The 16,763-nt window shown below is 43.8% G+C and overlaps 1 protein-coding gene across 1 annotated transcript in view; it reads right to left on the bottom strand.

The window, feature by feature from the left end:
- Window positions 1-16,763, bottom strand: part of dnajb14 (DnaJ heat shock protein family (Hsp40) member B14) — a 32,554-nt gene that overhangs the window by 2,562 nt on the left and 13,229 nt on the right. The window contains exons 3-7 of the mRNA XM_041190383.1: window positions 15,822-15,967; window positions 13,375-13,557; window positions 6,005-6,090; window positions 5,234-5,343; window positions 1,994-2,166 (exon numbers count right to left, since the gene is read on the bottom strand). Of these exons, the coding sequence (XP_041046317.1) occupies window positions 1,994-2,166; window positions 5,234-5,343; window positions 6,005-6,090; window positions 13,375-13,557; window positions 15,822-15,967 (698 nt within the window). The remainder of the gene's footprint in view (window positions 1-1,993; window positions 2,167-5,233; window positions 5,344-6,004; window positions 6,091-13,374; window positions 13,558-15,821; window positions 15,968-16,763) is intronic.

The raw sequence follows: 16,763 nt of genomic DNA, 5'->3' as shown, positions 1-16,763 counted from the left end.
AAGAGCAAGTGCACTGGTTCGCAATGTTTAGCACCTACAATTGTTCAACCACTGTCTAGCAACACACAAGCTACCTAATATTTGGCAGAAGGCACATGTAATCGCACTATTAAAGCCCGGAAAAGATCCCTCAGATTCTAAGAGTTTTCGGCCAATTTCACTGCTCTGCCACACCAATAAGCTGTTTGAACGCCTGATACTCAATAGGATAGCACCAACTGTAGATGAGAAGATCATTCCAAAGCAAGCAGGTTTCCGCCCCGGCAAATCAACAACAAGCCAACTGCTCAACCTCACACAACATATCGAAGATGGTTTTGAGCAAGGGATGATAACAGGTGCTGTTTTTGAAGACCTGTCAGCAGCATCCGATACAGTGAACCATAGTTGTCTCCTCTGCAAGATCCTAGAGATGACAAAAGATATTCACTTAACAGAGCTGTTAGAAAGCATGCTTCAGAATCGCCGGTTCTATGTTGAACTAGGTGGGAAGCGCAGCAGGTGGCGTATTCAGAAGAATGGTCTTCCTCAGGGAAGCGTGCTTGCACCGCTGCTGTACAACATCTACACAAATGACCAACCTACGGACGGTGTCACACGCCGTTTTATATCTGCTGATGACTTATGTGTCACTGCCCAAAGCACTGATTTTAACACCATGGAGAAAATGCTTTCTGAGGCCTTGGAGGAACTAACATCCTACTATGAAAAAAACCACCTTCGCGCAAACCCTTCAAAGACGCAAGTTTGTGCATTCCACCTCAGAAACCGTGTAGCCAAACACCAGCTTAAAGTAACCTGGTGTGGAGCAACACTGACACTTAGGAGTCACCCTTGACAGATACATCACCTTCAAGAACCACATCAGTAATGATGACCACAAAACTATCATTGATTGTTGTAAAAACACATCTGGTTCACTACTGTCCTTTAAGGAAATCTGCCCTCCTTACCTGGCCTGGCCTACATGTGACAACGGACCCACAGCAATGTGATTGCCCTCTGAAATGGCCTAGTAAGTCACTCAGTTCAAGGGCAATTAGAGATAGGCAACAAATGCCCACATCCCATGAAATAATTTTAAAAATCCTTCCTCCCACATCTAGCTTCCCCTTAATGTATCTATGTTAATTGCCTCAGCCAGTGTGTGTGGTAGCGAGTACCACATTGTCAGAAGTGAAGAAGTTTCTCCTGGATTGTCTTTTGGATTTATTAGTGAATATCTTTTATCTTCTCTGAATCAACCCTGAAAAGAGCCCCTGCATCTGACAGAAGTGGTGGAGCCACGCCACACTGCTATCTGACTGGGAAACACTGCACTGCGTTTGAGCAACATGAATCAGGTACAAAAACCTCTTGGGTCAGTGGTGTAATAAACAGAGCAAGCAGTAGAAACTAAACTCCAACTGTACAACTTTCCAAGGATGGGTCAGGTAATCAAAATGTGAAGAAAGTGTTTGACAGAAAGTTTATGTAAGCAGGAACTTGCTGTTTTTGAACCTTTCCCAGAGTGTAAAGTCTAGTTTGTACAACATGCTGAGAGTATGTGCTGAGTAGGTGCTATCCCTCACCCAGATGGTCTGAGCTCTAACAGCTATGTCAAGCAGAAACTGTGAGGGAAGGAGAGAATTTGGAGGGAACATCTAGAGACTTCCTCAATCTCATCTCATTTTTCAGGTCAGTCATAACAGCATCTTGGGAGTAACTTCCCCACCACCACTTCCCTATCCACTTGACAAACAAAGTGAGACCTGGTATGAAAGGACTGAGAATTCTACATAACAGGTATCAACTGACATCACTAGGATACTCAACAGCTAGTAATGAAAACTCTTATTTCCAGTCAGAATGTAAAAACAATATCGCTCCATTAGGATTGCTTAATCTATGGTGCCTCAAAGAGTAAAACATGAGTATTCACGTGTCAAAGTGAGGTAGCACTGATGAATCATTCTAAAAAGGATGAAACATCACAGGGGTATGTTCAACTTACTCTCCTGTCTTTCTTTCCAGCAGTTATTTCGAAGGTTGTTTATATAATCTTCTTCAACGCTCTTTTCTACCTTTTGTAACGTCACACCTGTGAATTCTTTGTCAAAGTCTTTGTTGACATAGTATACTACTTTCAAGTTACTGGTTTGCCTCCTGACAGTGTGTTCCACAGCACTGCAAAACACACAAGAACTCATTAGTCAAATTTAAAAAATTGTTGAGTGAAAAAACATGTTTCTCACAATCTATATTTAGACTGCCCACTTGTAAAAGAAAGACTTTTATAGAGCACCTTTCATGACCTCAGGACACCCCAAAGCGCATTACAGCCAGTGAAGTACTTTTTGAAGTGTAGTCACTGTTGAAATGTAGGAAATGCAGCAGTCAATTTCAGCAATGAGATAATGACCAGGTAAACTGCTTTTTTAAAAAAAAAGTAATTTTGGTTGAAGGATGAATATTGGGCAGGACACAGGGGAGAACGTCTCTGCTCTTCAACATGGAAAATTAATGCATAAAATAACTGAATAATCAAATAATTTGAATGAATGAAGGAACTCTGAAATAGAGCTTTGGAAATCGAGAAGGGAAGAGATTTCCCTTGATGGAAGTACAAGAGAAAGATTTTGAAATACAACATCCCCTGCAATAGGAAAGCTGCCAAAAGAGTAACTTCCAACCCAAACCATCTTGAGCCCTGCTCAGGTCTTGTGTCAAATGTAGCTCACTGGGTAGCTTTCGCAGTTGAGTCAGAAGATTGTTGATTCAAGTCCAACTCCACAGATAGGAACACATACACAATGCAGGATGATACTGCCAGTGCAGTACTGAGAGACTGCCTCACTGTCAGAGGTGCCATCTTTCAGACGGGATGTTAAACCGAAGCCCTGTTCACACCGTGCTATTTTGAAGAATAGTGCCCAGCATCACAGATGCCAGTCTTCAGCCAATTTGATTCACTCTACATGATTATCAAGAAACGGCTGAAGGCACTGGATACTGCAAAGGCTATGGGCCCTGACAATATTCCAGCAATAGCACTGAAGACTTGTGCTCCAGAACTTGCTGCACCCCTAGCCAAGCTGTTCCAGTACAGCTACAACACTGGCATCTATCCGGCCATGTGGAAAATTGCCCAGGTATGTCCTGTACATGAAAAGCAGGACAAATCCAACCTGGCCAATTATCAGCCCATCAGTCTACTCTTGATCATCAGTAAAGCAATGCAGGGGTCATCAACAGTGCTATCAAGCAGCACTTGCTTAGCAATAACCTGCTCACTGACGCCCAGTTTGGGTTCTGCCGGGGCCACTCAGCTCCTGACCTCATTACAGCCTTGGTTCAAACATGGACAAAAGAGCTGAACTCCCGAGGTGAGGTGAGAGTGACTGCCCTTGACATCAAGGCAGCATTTGACCAAGTGTGGCATCAAGGAGCACTAGCAAAACTGGGGTCAATGGGAATCAGGGGGGGAAAACTCTCCCCTGGTTGGAGTCATACCTAGCACAAAGGAAGATAGTTGTGGTTGTTAGAGGTCAGTCATCCCAACTCCAGGACATCACTGCAGGAGTTCCTCAGGGTAGTGTCCTTGGCCCAACCATCTTCAGCTGCTTCATCAATGATCTTCCTTCAACCATAATGTCAGAAGTGGGGATGTTCGCTGATGATTGCACCATTCACAACTCCACAGATAGTGAAGCAGTCCATGTCCAAATGCAGCAAGAACTGGACAATGTCCAGGCTTGGGCTAATAAGTGGCAAGTAAAATTCAAGCCACACAGGTGCCAGGCAACGACCATCTCCAACAAGAGAGAATCTAACCATTGCCCCTTGATGTTCAATGGCTTTACCATCACTGAATCTCCCACTATCAACATCCTGGAGATTACTATTGACCAGATACTGAACTAGAATAGCTGTATAAATACCGTGGTTACAAGAGCAGGTCAGAGGCTAGGAATCCTGTGACCAGTAACTCACCTCCTGACTCCCCAAAGCCTGTCTACCATCTGCAAGACTCAAGTCAGGAGTGTAATGGAATACTCCCCACTTGCCTGGATGAGTGCAGCTCCAACAACACAAAAAGCTTAACACCGTCCAGAACAAAGCAGCCTGCTTGATTGGCACAACATCCACAAATGTTCACTCCCTCCACCACTAACGCACAGTAGCAGCAGTGTGTACCATCTACAAGATGCACTGCAGGAATTCACCAAGGCTCCTTAGGCAGCACCTTTCAAACCCATGACTACTACCATCTAGAAGGGCAGGGGCAGCAGATAGGTGGGAACACCATCGACTGGAAGCTCCCCTCCAAGACACTCACCAAGCTGACTTGTAAATATATCGCCGTTTCTTCACTGTCACTGGGTCAAAATCCCGGAACCTCCTTCCTAACAGCACTGCGGGTGTTCCTACACCTCTGGACTGCAGCGGTTCAAGAAGGTAGCTCACCACCACCTTCTCAAGGGTAACTAGGGTTGGGCAATAAATGCTGGGCCCAGCCAGCGAAGTCCACATCCCGTGAATGAATAAAAAAGAGAGTTCTCTCTGGTGCCCTGGGGCCAACAGTTATCCCTCAACCAACATCACTAAAACAGATGACCTGGCTGTCATCACACTGATGTTTGTGGGAGCTTGCTGTATGCAAATTGACTGCTGCATTTCCTAAATTACAACAGTGACTACCCGTCAAAAAGTACTTCATTGGTGCAAGTGTTTTGGGACGTCCTGAGGTTATGCAAGGTGCTACATAAACGCGAGTTGTTTTTATTTTAGGAAGGAAATATCACAGTATAGCAACAAATCTAGTTATATATGTTGAAACAAAATAAAGTATAGAATGCCCATCACAATTTGGGTTTAATTCCCCCTTCTCAGAAATTATCTAGGGGTCAGACAGCGAGTAAGCCTCACAGTCCGTTGGAATTAATTTGGTCACTCCCTCAAGCTTTGCAAAGAACCAAAGATACTTGCAACATTTGTTATGGCTGAACAAAACTCAAGCAGTTTTTACTCCCAGACCTTCTGGAACCTTCCGTCAAGGACAATACCAGAGAAGATACTGAAGTGTAATTGCTTACAATGAATTTACTCCCAATAAAAGGTGCCAATTAGTGTCCAGCTAAAAATATGCAAGAAACACACCGATCACATTCATTTGAGATAAATTTGGGGTAAAATCCTGACTAGATTAGTGACTGAATTAAAGGACATGTTGGATATAGTCAGCAATACTTACGCTCTGTAGTAGAGACTGTACGGTGGCGTGGATACCATCAACTGGCTTAAAACTGACACCAGGACCAAGACAATAATGGGTAACAATTGTATAAACATTGAAAATCCTCCCTGTAAGATAGATATCGGAGAGTAAAATTAATATGTGATTAATTTTCCTTGTTCCACTTTCATTATAGATTTGGAAAGGTTTTCTCTTTTTTTGAGGTTCAACGACACCACTAAATATTTGCAGGTTCAAAGTTAGTCATTTAGCATTTGATCTATCTGTTCCTAAATTTCACAGAAAGGTATCAAGATTAGCAACAGGAGAAGACCGTTCAGCCCTTCAAGCCTGCTCCCCCATTCAATAAGATCATGATTGCTGCCTTAACTCCTCTTCCTCCACTCACTGGTAGATCAAAAATCTGTCTTTTCAAAGACCGGGGGGAATTCTCCCCGGTATCCTGGCCATTATTTATCCCTTAATCAATATATATTAAGAACAATCAAGTTATGTGGTCATTATCATGTTGCTGTTTGTGGGAGCTTGCTGTGTGCAAATTGGTTGCTGCATTTCCTACATTACAAAAGTGGCTACACTTCAAAATACTTCATGGGCTGTAAAGTGTTTTGGGATGTCTGGTGGTTGTAAAAGGCACTATATAGATGCAACTCTATATCCTTTATAATGTTCCCTCCTAAATAATAAAAACCATTCAACTTCAAATGAAATCGCAAATTTTGTAAATCTCATGTTTGCCTGGGCAGTTTATTGGATATAGATACATACATCAGCTCTCTCCTCCTCTCTCTCAGCTCTGTGATACGATTGATGAGACGCTCTTGCTCTTCCATTGGTGTATGGCTGTGCATTTCCTAAAAGAATGAATAATTAAAGAACTGAGCAATCACAGCAGAATCAAATAAATCCAACAGTCTGGTGTAGAGAGAGAGAGAGAGAGAGGAAACTTTATCTTGCTTATTCAGCAAAAAAAAAATTTGCATTAGAAATAATTCCTGCCTATACAGAAAGAATTGAAACTGGTGTAAATATATTTTTAAAAATAAAATCAAATTTATGAGATGTACAGAAATTGATATGGCAATGCAAACAAGGGTTCAGTATTAAATATATTTTTGTAATGCAATAGGTTACATTTTGCATTTAAATTCTACCTTACAGCCTTTTGAATTCGACAGCAAGGTCAACAATCCCAGATCATAACCACTGCCCCTATTTTATCAAACAGACATTGATATCGATTCTGCTGTTGCCATTCACACGTTCTCTTAACCTATCTTCCTTGCCCTATTACCATTCCCTTGTGCCTTGCACCATCATCTCTGTTGGTTAATCTTTCCTGTCTTCCACCCAACCGCACACCTTCCCTTTGGTCCTTTCTTCCCCTCCACCCTTTTCCCTTGCCACTGTACTTGCCTAAAGCCTGTTACATCTTTAACATACTCCAGCTCTAATGAAAGGTCATCGACCTGAGACATTAACTCTTTCTCTCTCACCACAGGTGCTGCCTGACCCACTGAGTATTTCCAGCATTTTCTGTTTTTATTTAAACCAAGGGTTTTGCCTCTACACTGAACCTCTGGAGTTCCCGTATTGCTCCCGCCCGGATTGTGTGGGCATCTGCAGAATTGACCAAAATTAGTGTAAAAGATTGTGGGGTTTTAAACACAAGTGAGAGCCACACCGACAACCGCTTCTGTTCGATTATCCTTGATCTGTTACACTGACTCAAAAGTCAATTCAGCCACACATGGAAGGGAATTTCCTTTTTATTTTACATAAAATTGGGCTCCTCTCACCCCACAGCTATCAAAGCCTGTACCAACCCCTGTTCCAGTTACGAATCAATGATGCTGCTGTAGGGCAGATTTTAATCTATGGCTTTTAAGCTAATTAAGTCAGCGTAGAAAATTAAACATAGCTTCAGTTGTCCAATGGCCTTTGGGCACATTTCTCCCCCTTGACTGCGCCTCCTAGTGGAAATTTCAGGCCCAAGTGTTCATAGAAAAAGTAAAAACATTTACTCAATCTTCCCTTCAATCCCACGGGATAAATAACGGACAGTGGAATGTTTGCATAGCAATCACTACATGGAAACAGGCAGTTCAGTATTTATGTCAGTGCTTATCCTCTACACGAGCTGTCATCCCAATCCTACGTGCCCAAATTTGTATGATGGCAGGGTAAAGCAAGTAGGATTATGACCCTCCCTCCAGCTTTCCGAAGTGTTTACAGGACAGAAACAAGCCAATCAGCTCGGAAGATCCAAGCTCCATCAGAGACTCCTCCCACCCCATCAGCATAATATTCTATTCTTTTTTCCCTTGTATTTTTGCCCAGCTTCCCCATAAATGTATCTACACTGTTCACCTCAATTACTCCCTGTGGTAGCTAGTTCCACCTTCTCACCACTCTCTGGCTAAAGAAGTTTCTCTTGACTTCCTTATCAGATTTATTCATTAGTGATTATCTCATAGTTATAGCCCCTTGTTTGAAACTCTCCCACAAGTGGAAACATCATCTTTACATCTATCCCATGAAACCCTTTCATAATTTTAAAAACCACTATCGGGTCACCCCTTGGGTGAGAAAAGAGCCACAGCTTGTTCAATCTTTTCCAATCGTTATAACCTCTCAGTTCTGGTGTCATTTTCAGTGCACCTTCCTCAATGCCTCTCTACATCTTTCGTTGTGTTGCAAGGCCATAGTATAACTGAGTTGAGAGGAACATTATTTTTCCAAGACTGGAGCAATAGGCCCTTCCAGAATCTCACCAGGTCATTCTTCGCCTGTGAACCTTGGCCTTGAGTGTCAACAGACCCTTTCAACTGGGGAGAGGTTAAAGGGCATCACAGACCCAGATTCTGTTCTCACCCAATGGAGAGAGTTGGCAAACCTCCAGAATTGGCCTGGAGTCTCCAAGAATTGGAGATTAATCTCCAGGACACTGCCAAAAATAAAACCAGAGAGAAAAATCACAGAGGCATTAAAAAGACAATGCTCTTGTCCTTTTCCTTCAACAATTTTGTTAATTAATTATAAAAAAGATAGAAACATAGAAACTAGAAGCAGGAATAGGCCATTCGGCCCTTCGAGCCTGCTCCACCATTCATTATGATAATGGCTGATCATCCAACTCAATAGCCTGCTCCCGCTTTCTCCCCATATCCTTTGATCCCTTTCGCCCCAACAGCTATATCTAACTCCTTGAAAACATACAATGTTTTGGTCTCAAATACTTTGTGGTAATGAATTCCACAGGCTCACCACTCCCTGGGTGAAGAAACTTCTCCTCATCTCATTCCTAAATGGTCTACCCCATATCCTCAGACTGTGAGGTTCTGGACTCCCCCACCATCGGGAACATCCTTCCTGCATCTACCCTGTCTAGTCCTGTTAGAATTTTATAGGTTTCTATGAGATCTCCCCTCATTCTTCTGAACTCCAGTGAATATAATCCTAATTGACTCAATCTCTCCGCATATGTCAGTCCCGCCATCCCAGGAATCAGTCAGGTTAAGTGCATCGACGGGCAGAGGGATGCTTAAGTGCATCGACGGGCAGAGGGATCTGGGTGTACAGGGCCACAGGTCACTGAAAGTGGCAACGCAGGTGGATAAGGTAGTCAGGAAGGCATATGGCATGCTTGTCTTCATTGGCAGGGGTATTGAGTATAAAAGCTGGGAAGTCATGCTGCAGCTGTATAGAACCTTGGTTAGGCCACACTTGGAATATTGCATGTAATTCTGGTCGCCACATTACCAGAAGGATATGGAGGCATTGGAGAGGGTGCAGAAGAGATTTACCAGGATGCTGCCTGGTCTGGAGGTTATTAGCTATGAGGAGAGGTTGGAGAAACTCGGATTGTTCTCACTAGAGCGACGGAGATTGAGGGGCGACTTGATAGAAGTTTACAAAATTATGAGTGGCATGGACAGAGTAGATAGTCAGAAGCTTTTTCCCAAGGTGGAAGAGTCAATTACTAGAGGACAAGATTTAAGGTGTGAGGAGAAAACTATAGAGGAGATGTGCGGGACAAGTTTTTTACGCAGAGGGTAGTGAGTGTCTGGAATTCGCTGCCAGAGGAGGCGGTGGAAGCAGGTACGATAGTGGTGTTTAAGAGGCAGTTTGACAAATACATGAATAGGATGTGAATAGAGGGATACGGACCCCGGAAGCGCAAAATGTTTTAGTTGACGGGCAATATGATCGGCGCAGGCTTGGAGGGCTGAAGGGCCTGTCCCTGTGCTGTACTTTTCTTTGTTCTTGTAAACCTTTGCTGCACTCCCTCTGGAGCAAGTACATCCTTCCTCATAATAAGGAGACCAAAGCTGCACACAATATTCCAGGTGTGGTCTCACCAAGGCCTTATACAATTGCAGCAAGACATCCCTGTTCCTGTACTCAAATCCTCTGGCTATGAAGGCCAACATACCGTTTGCCTTCTTTACCGCCTGCTGCACCTGCATGCTTACCTTCAACAAGATGTTGAAGGACAATCATCCAATTGGGTAACGAGGAACCCGTTCAGTGCCTGGTTGGGTTCGGAAGGCAACCAATAGCAGCAGCATGGGGAATGGGGAGGCAGGAAGTCACATGATAAAACCTCCAGGAATAATATCTGACCAGAGTTGGCAGCCTTCCATTCAGCAAGAATCGAGAGGAAAATCCGAGCTGATTTGTCTCTCCTGACCCTAGGAACAGGAGACCATTAAGCCCCTCAAACCTGTTCCATCATTCAACAAGATCATGATTGCTCCATTCCATCTCCCCACCTTTGCCCCATATTCCCTAATACCTTTGGGAAACAAAAACCTATCAAGCTCAGATTTAAAATTAATAATTGATCTAGCATCAATTGCCGTTTGCAAAAGAGTTCCAAACTTGTGTATGTGTGTGTGCTCGTGTGTGTGTGGGGAAGGTGGGGGGTGTTGTCATTTTTATTCTTTCATGGGATGTGGACTTCGCTGGCTAGGCCAGCATTTATTGTCCATCCCTAGTTCCCCTTGAGAAGGTGGTGGTGAGCTGCCTTCTTGAACCGCTGCAGTCCATGTGGCGTAGGTACACCCACAGTGCTGTTAGGGTGGGGGTTCCAGGATTTTGACCCAGCAACAGTGAAAGAACGGTGATATATTTCCAAGTCAGGATGGTGAGTGACTTGGAGGGGAACTTCCAGGTGGTGGTGTTCCATGTGTCTGCTGCCCTTGGCCTTCTAGGTGATAGTGGTTGTGGGTTTGGAAGGTGCTGTCTAAAGAGGTTAGGTGAGTTCCTGCAGTGCATCTTGTAGATGGTACGCACTGCTGTCAATTTGTGTCAGTGGTGGAGGGAGTGAACGTTTGTGGATGGGGTGCCAATCAAGTGGGCTGCTTTGTCCTATTTGTCCAGCTTCTGCAGTGTTGTTGGAGCTGCACTCATCTAAGCAAGTGGAGAGTATTCCATCACACTCCAGACTTGCGCCTTGTAGATGGTGGAAAGGCTTTGGGGAGTCAGGAGGTGAGTTACTGGTCGCAGGATTCCTTGCCTCTGATCTGCTCTTGTAGCCACAGTATTTATATGGCTAGTCTAGTTCAGTTTATCATCAATGGTAACCCCCAGGGTGTTGAGAGTGGGGGATTCAGTGATGGTAATGCCACTGAACATCAAGGGGCGATGGTTGGATTCTCTCTTGTTGGAGATGGTCATTGCCTGGAACTTGTGTGGCGAGAATGTTACTTGCCATTTGTCGGCCCAAGCCTGGATATCGTCCAGGTCTTGCTGCATTTGGACATGGACTGGTTCAGTATCGGAGGAGTCGTGAATGGTACTGAACATCATGCGATCATCAGCGAACATCCCCACTTCTGACCTTATGACTGAAGGAAGGTCATTGATGGAACAGCCAAAGATGGGTGGAACTCGGACACTACCCTGAAGAACACCTGCAGTGATGTCCTGGAGTTGAGATGATTGACCTCCAACAACACAACCATCTTCCTTTGTGCTAGGTATGACTCCAACCAGCAGAGTTTTTCCCCCCTAATTCTCATTGATGCAGTTTTTAATAGGGCTCCTTGATGTCACTGTTAGGAAATAGAGACAGTTTAAGTAAGCCCTATTTGTATTTTGTTGGTGTTAGAAATGAGTTTTAACATTAAAGTTTAGTTTGATTTGTATTTCTGTATCTGTGTGTTAAGAAAGGTCAAATTGAGTTTTAATTTCACTTTAAAAAGGTGCTTGCATTTTTAATGAGACTTTTACGACTGTTGCAGCTAAGTTAAACGAACAAAAGTAGAAGAATTGCGCTGCTGCCTAGCAACAGGGGTCCAGCAAGGCAGGCCCCTCCCACAGACACACAGAAAAGCTGGAACCAGCAGTTTTGATTTGGAAGCTGTTGGAGTTCAGCAGGTTTTGAAGACAGCTGCCAGGCAGAAGCAACCTAGAAGGGACGGATAACCAGTCCCAAGAGAACGAAAGGCCCCAAAATCCAGGGGAGTGGAAGTGGGGAAAGTCTGAAGATGACCTTGTAGTCAAAGAAGGACAGGAATCTGGAAAAAGGTCTTGTTAATGAAGTTAAGAGTGAAGGGCACAGAAAATGGCTCCAAGCTTCAGATTTAAAGAGACGAAAGCTGCAGAAAACAAATTTAAACCGAGAACAGCTTGCAAGAGGCAAGAAGGTCCAAAGAGACGGCTGTAGGTCTGTAACTCTTTGCTATGGACATGTGAAGCAGTGGTACTGTTGATGGCTGAGTTGGTGAGAGAGAGAGAGAGAGAGAGAGAGAGAGAGAGAGAGATGGAGGACAGCTTGCATGCATGTGGTGACCCAGGATGAGGGATGAGGAACACCGAAAGGGGATTTTGAAACCCTGGAGGTGAACCCTTGTGGAAGGCGTCTGAGAAAGTGGAGATTGGAAACCCTCGTGTGAAAGACGGAGTTCAAGGAGACCAGTTGGCTCACTGTGTGACAAGCACTGGGGGAGTTGTGGAGAGATCCATAGCATCTGGTTGAGGTGGCATCTGTCACTTGGTTTCAGAGCGTGGTGCGTCTGACCACAGGGTGCCTATCGGTACATGGAATGTGTACTTACTGAGGACATTAGAGTACAAGATAGCTTTTGTAACTTGTGTTATCCTTACACATCTGTATATATCTGAAAATATAGTTATGGGTGAAGGATATTGTAATATAGTTCATCTTTTCTTGTCTAATATACGTTTTATTCTTTTGTTAAAAGTTCATTAGCTGATTCCTCTGATTAACTCTGTTCAGTAGCCCCCCCCCCCAACCCCCACACTTCATGAATCTAAACAAATAAATAAAAGTTAGGATCTATCGAGCTGGGTTCCACGCTGGGATTAGGCTTCTCCAGTGGTAACATCAGCTGGGGATCGTAACGATCAAACTCGGTCAAACGCTGCCTTGATGTAAAGGGCAGTCGCTCTCATCTCGCCTCTGGAGTTCAGCTCTTTTGTCCATGTTTAAATCATGAGGTCAGGAGCTGAATGACCCTGGCAGAACCAGAAACTTCCAAATTTCACTCCAGAGGTCTGGCTGTAACTTTTAGGCTGCGCCCCCTAGGTCTTTACTCCCCAACCAGCAGGAATGGGTTTCTCTCCAGCTATCCTAAACATTATCATTAATATCTTGAAAACTTCTATCGTTGCCCATTTAGTGCATGGGCCATTCAGCCCAACTGGCCCATGTCAGTGTTGCTGCTCCACACAAGCCTCTTCTCACCTTATCGAGCACATAGGGACTAATAATATCATCCATCGCCACCCTAATCTACACAAGTTAAGCCCACACTCCCTGCAAGTCAAACCTGCTGCCATTTGCAGCCACTGTGATCAGCTACACCAACGAAAGGGGAGTTGCTTCAATTCTCGCTCACAATAATTCACTCCCAGGAGCAACTCTGACAAAAGTGTTCACATGTCAAATCAGGCTTTAACGCCTAGAACCGATATCTGTTTAGACTTCATTAATTAAACACCAAATTCTTCATCGATTTAACAAGTATTTTTATCCAATTAAAATACCCAAGTGCCTTATCTGCACCATTGCATATGTCAGAAAATTGTTTTCACAAGCAGTGATAACAGGTCTGCAACATTCAACTGTTCAGCTTTTTTTTTGGTGGGGGGGGCGTTTTGAATTGTACCTGTGGGGAATCCTCCTCCAAAGAACATGTTAAACAGATCTTCTGGAGTAATGTCCGATTCATAATTCCGATGAAATTCAAAGCCTCCGTGTTGATAGTTCCCGGGGGAATGGCTATCACCATATTGATCATAGTCCCTTCGTTTCGCTGGGTTGCTGAGTACAGCATAGGCATTTCCAATTGCTACAGATTTGAAAATAAAGAGAGACATTAGAAGCTAACAATGAGAATCTGTCTGCCCTGTCAAATGGGTGTAAAAACTTCCAGCTCACTACTTCGAACAGCAGAGGAGTTCGCCCCAGTAGTCTGACCACCAATTCTCCCTCAACCACTTTAAGTCATCCTGGTCATGATCACATTGCTGTTTGTGGGAGCTTGCTGTGCACAAATTGGCTGCCCTGTCTGCTACATAACAGAGATTACATTTCATTGGTGCTTTGGGATGTACCGTTGTTGTGAAAGGCACTAGTAAAATGCGAGTTTTTTCTTTAATATCTTTCTAAAAAAAAAAGTGATGTTAGTTTAGTGAACTTGACTCAGATAGTTTGTCATGTTCAGGGTAGAAGACCACTCCCATCAGTGAGGGATCTCACTTGCTACGGATTGTGACTTTATACACAATTTGATGGTGTAAGCAATGCTCAGAACCCCTCAACAATGCGTCTCAGAGTGCTTTACAAAGGAGGTATGAGATCGGGAGCTTGGGGGGAAAGTCGTGGTGGTGGGGGGGAAAGATGGGGAATGTGGCATGGTTTAACAGGCTGTGAAAAGCAGGGAGAGAGATGTAGCAGAGTGCAGGCACACAGGTCCAGAGGATGGGATTATTTTAGCCATTGACCGAGCAGCAGGAGTGAGAAGTCATAGGGAATTTTGGTATAGGATTGGATGGTGAGGGGGAAGGAAGAGAAGTTTTGGGTTGAGCAAGATTGCACATTTCCAGATGGAAATGGTAGCTGGGGAGATACAATAATTATATAGCATTGAAGCTTAAAGCAGGGGGACTGCTGCTGAATGTTACAGGAGGATGGCCTAAGAGCTTCACAATATTCAGTCAGTGGAAGTTTTCTTGCATTCAGCTTGTGACAGACAGACAGACAGACAGACAGACAAGTAGCTTTGGGTAAATGTAGATGCAATATAGCATGACAGAATCATAAAGCATAGAAAAAGACCATTCAGCCCATCATGCCCTTGCCAGCTCTTTGGTGAAGCTCTCCAATTAGATACACACCCCTGCTCTTTCCCCACTGCCTGGGAATTGTTTTCCCGGGAACTATGTGAGATCTGACTCACGTTTTCAGGTCTGTGATACCACAGAGATCGTGAAGTAGAAGGAGCCAACGATGGAAGGCTATGTACACTTGTATTTCTTCAATTATCAAGGATTAAGGGTAATCTAACTGAGTTGTTTAAAACGAATGAAAGAATTTGCTAGGGCAAAGAGAGAGAAACTATTTCCTCTGATGGGGGAAGCCCAGATCGGTGGGGGGGGGGGCAGAAAGTTAAAATTCGAGCCAGGCCATTCAGGGGTGATGTCAGGAAACACTTCTTCACACAAAGGGGAGTGGGAATCTGGAACTCTCTTCATCAAAAAGCTGTTGAGTATGGAAGGGGACATCAACTAAAAATTTCAAAACCGAGATTGATGGGTCTGTAATCCCAAATCCCCTTACCTAACAGAACTCCATTTACCCATCTTAGATTTAAGATACAGATGATCTAACTCTTGGGCAGAACAAGCTGGAGGGGCTGAATGGCCTCCTTCTGTTCTTACATATGCTGACAGTTAGCATGTGGGTAGAGAAGGAAAAGCTGTTGGCATCAGCAGAGAGTCTGGTTTAAATGTCCTCCTTTGACTTGAGCAGTGGAAGAATAAAGATCAGAGTGTGTTATAGAAAAGGAGTGTTTTTGGAGCGCAGAACACTTTGCCCCAAGGTGTGGTCAAGGCACAGAGCAAAGCAAAAGTGGATCAGTCATTGGACAGGGCAAGAGGCTAAGACAGATACACAGACACAGAACTGTGCAGTGGAATCCAAAACTATCAGCACATACACTTGTATCCTTTGGACTACTTCCCTGGATATTGTTTGGACATAGACTTAAAAATAAGAGGACTTCCATTTAGCCAGAGACCAGGAAGAACTTCTCCTCTTAGGGGGCCGTTGGTGTTTGGAATTCTCTTCCCCAGAGAGCAGTGGAGGCTGGGTCCTTGAATATATTCAAGTTAAACAGATTTTTGATTGACAAGGGAGTCAAGGGTTATGGGGAACGGGCAGGAAAATGGAGTCAAAGCCACAGTCAGATCAGCCATCATCGTACCGAATGGCAGGGCAGGCTCAAGGGGCTGAATAGCCTACTCCTGCCCCTACTGCTGGTGCTCTCACATTAAGAGGGACAGGGAATGTTACCTGGATAAAGTAAAACTCTAAACAATTCCCAAAACTCACCTTTAAAGGCTTCAGTTGCTCCGGGTGCATGGTTTTTATCCGGGTGAAATTTCAGTGCCAGTTTTCTGTAAGCCTTCTTTAGATCCTCATCAGAGGCATCTTTACTGGTCCCCAGAATCTCGTAGTAATCTTTACATCTCTTTATCCTACAAAGAGATTGGAACATTCAATATGCAAACAGACACTCTGCAAATAGAAAGTCAGTTAATTTTATATGAAACCAAATGCAATTACTCATAACAGTAATAAGAGCTCAAGGCATACAGGGTAATATATTAGCAGAGATAGAGGATTGCTTAGCTAACAAGAAACAGAGAGTGGGCATAAATGAGTCATTTTTGGGTTAGCAAGATGAAACCAGAGGAGTGCCACAGGGATCAGTGCTGGAGCCTCAACTATTTACAATCCATATCAATGCCTTAGATGAAAGAATGTTTGGTTGCAAAATTTGCTGATGACACAAAGATGGGTAGGAGGGTAAGTTGTGAAGATGATATCAGGAGTCTGAAAAAGGATATAGATACGTTATTGAATGGGAAGAGCTTGACTGATGGAGTATAATGTGAGAAAATGTGAACTCGTTCACTTTGGCAGGAAGAATAGAAAAACAATATATTATTTAAATGGAGAGATATTGCAGATCTCTGAGGTACAGAGGGACCTGAGTATCCTGGTTCATGAATCGCAAAGTTAGTATGCAGGTACGGCAAATGATTAGGAAGGCAAATGGAATGCGTATATTACAGGGGGAATGGAATATAAAAGTAGAGATGTTTTGCTACAGCTGTACAGGGCTTTGATGAGGCCACATCTGGAATACTGTGTACAGTTTTGGTCTCCTTAATTAAGAAAGGACATAACTGCATTAGAAGCAGCTCAGAAGAGGGTCCTGGGACAAAGGAAAAGTTGGACAGGTTGGACCTGTATCCACTGGAGTTTAGA

The sequence above is a fragment of the Carcharodon carcharias genome, chromosome 1 (assembly GCF_017639515.1).
Source record: "Carcharodon carcharias isolate sCarCar2 chromosome 1, sCarCar2.pri, whole genome shotgun sequence".
Taxonomy (NCBI): Eukaryota; Metazoa; Chordata; class Chondrichthyes; order Lamniformes; family Lamnidae; genus Carcharodon; species Carcharodon carcharias.
Note: the sequence above shows the minus strand (reverse complement) of the source record. Positions and strands in the feature narration are given on the sequence as shown.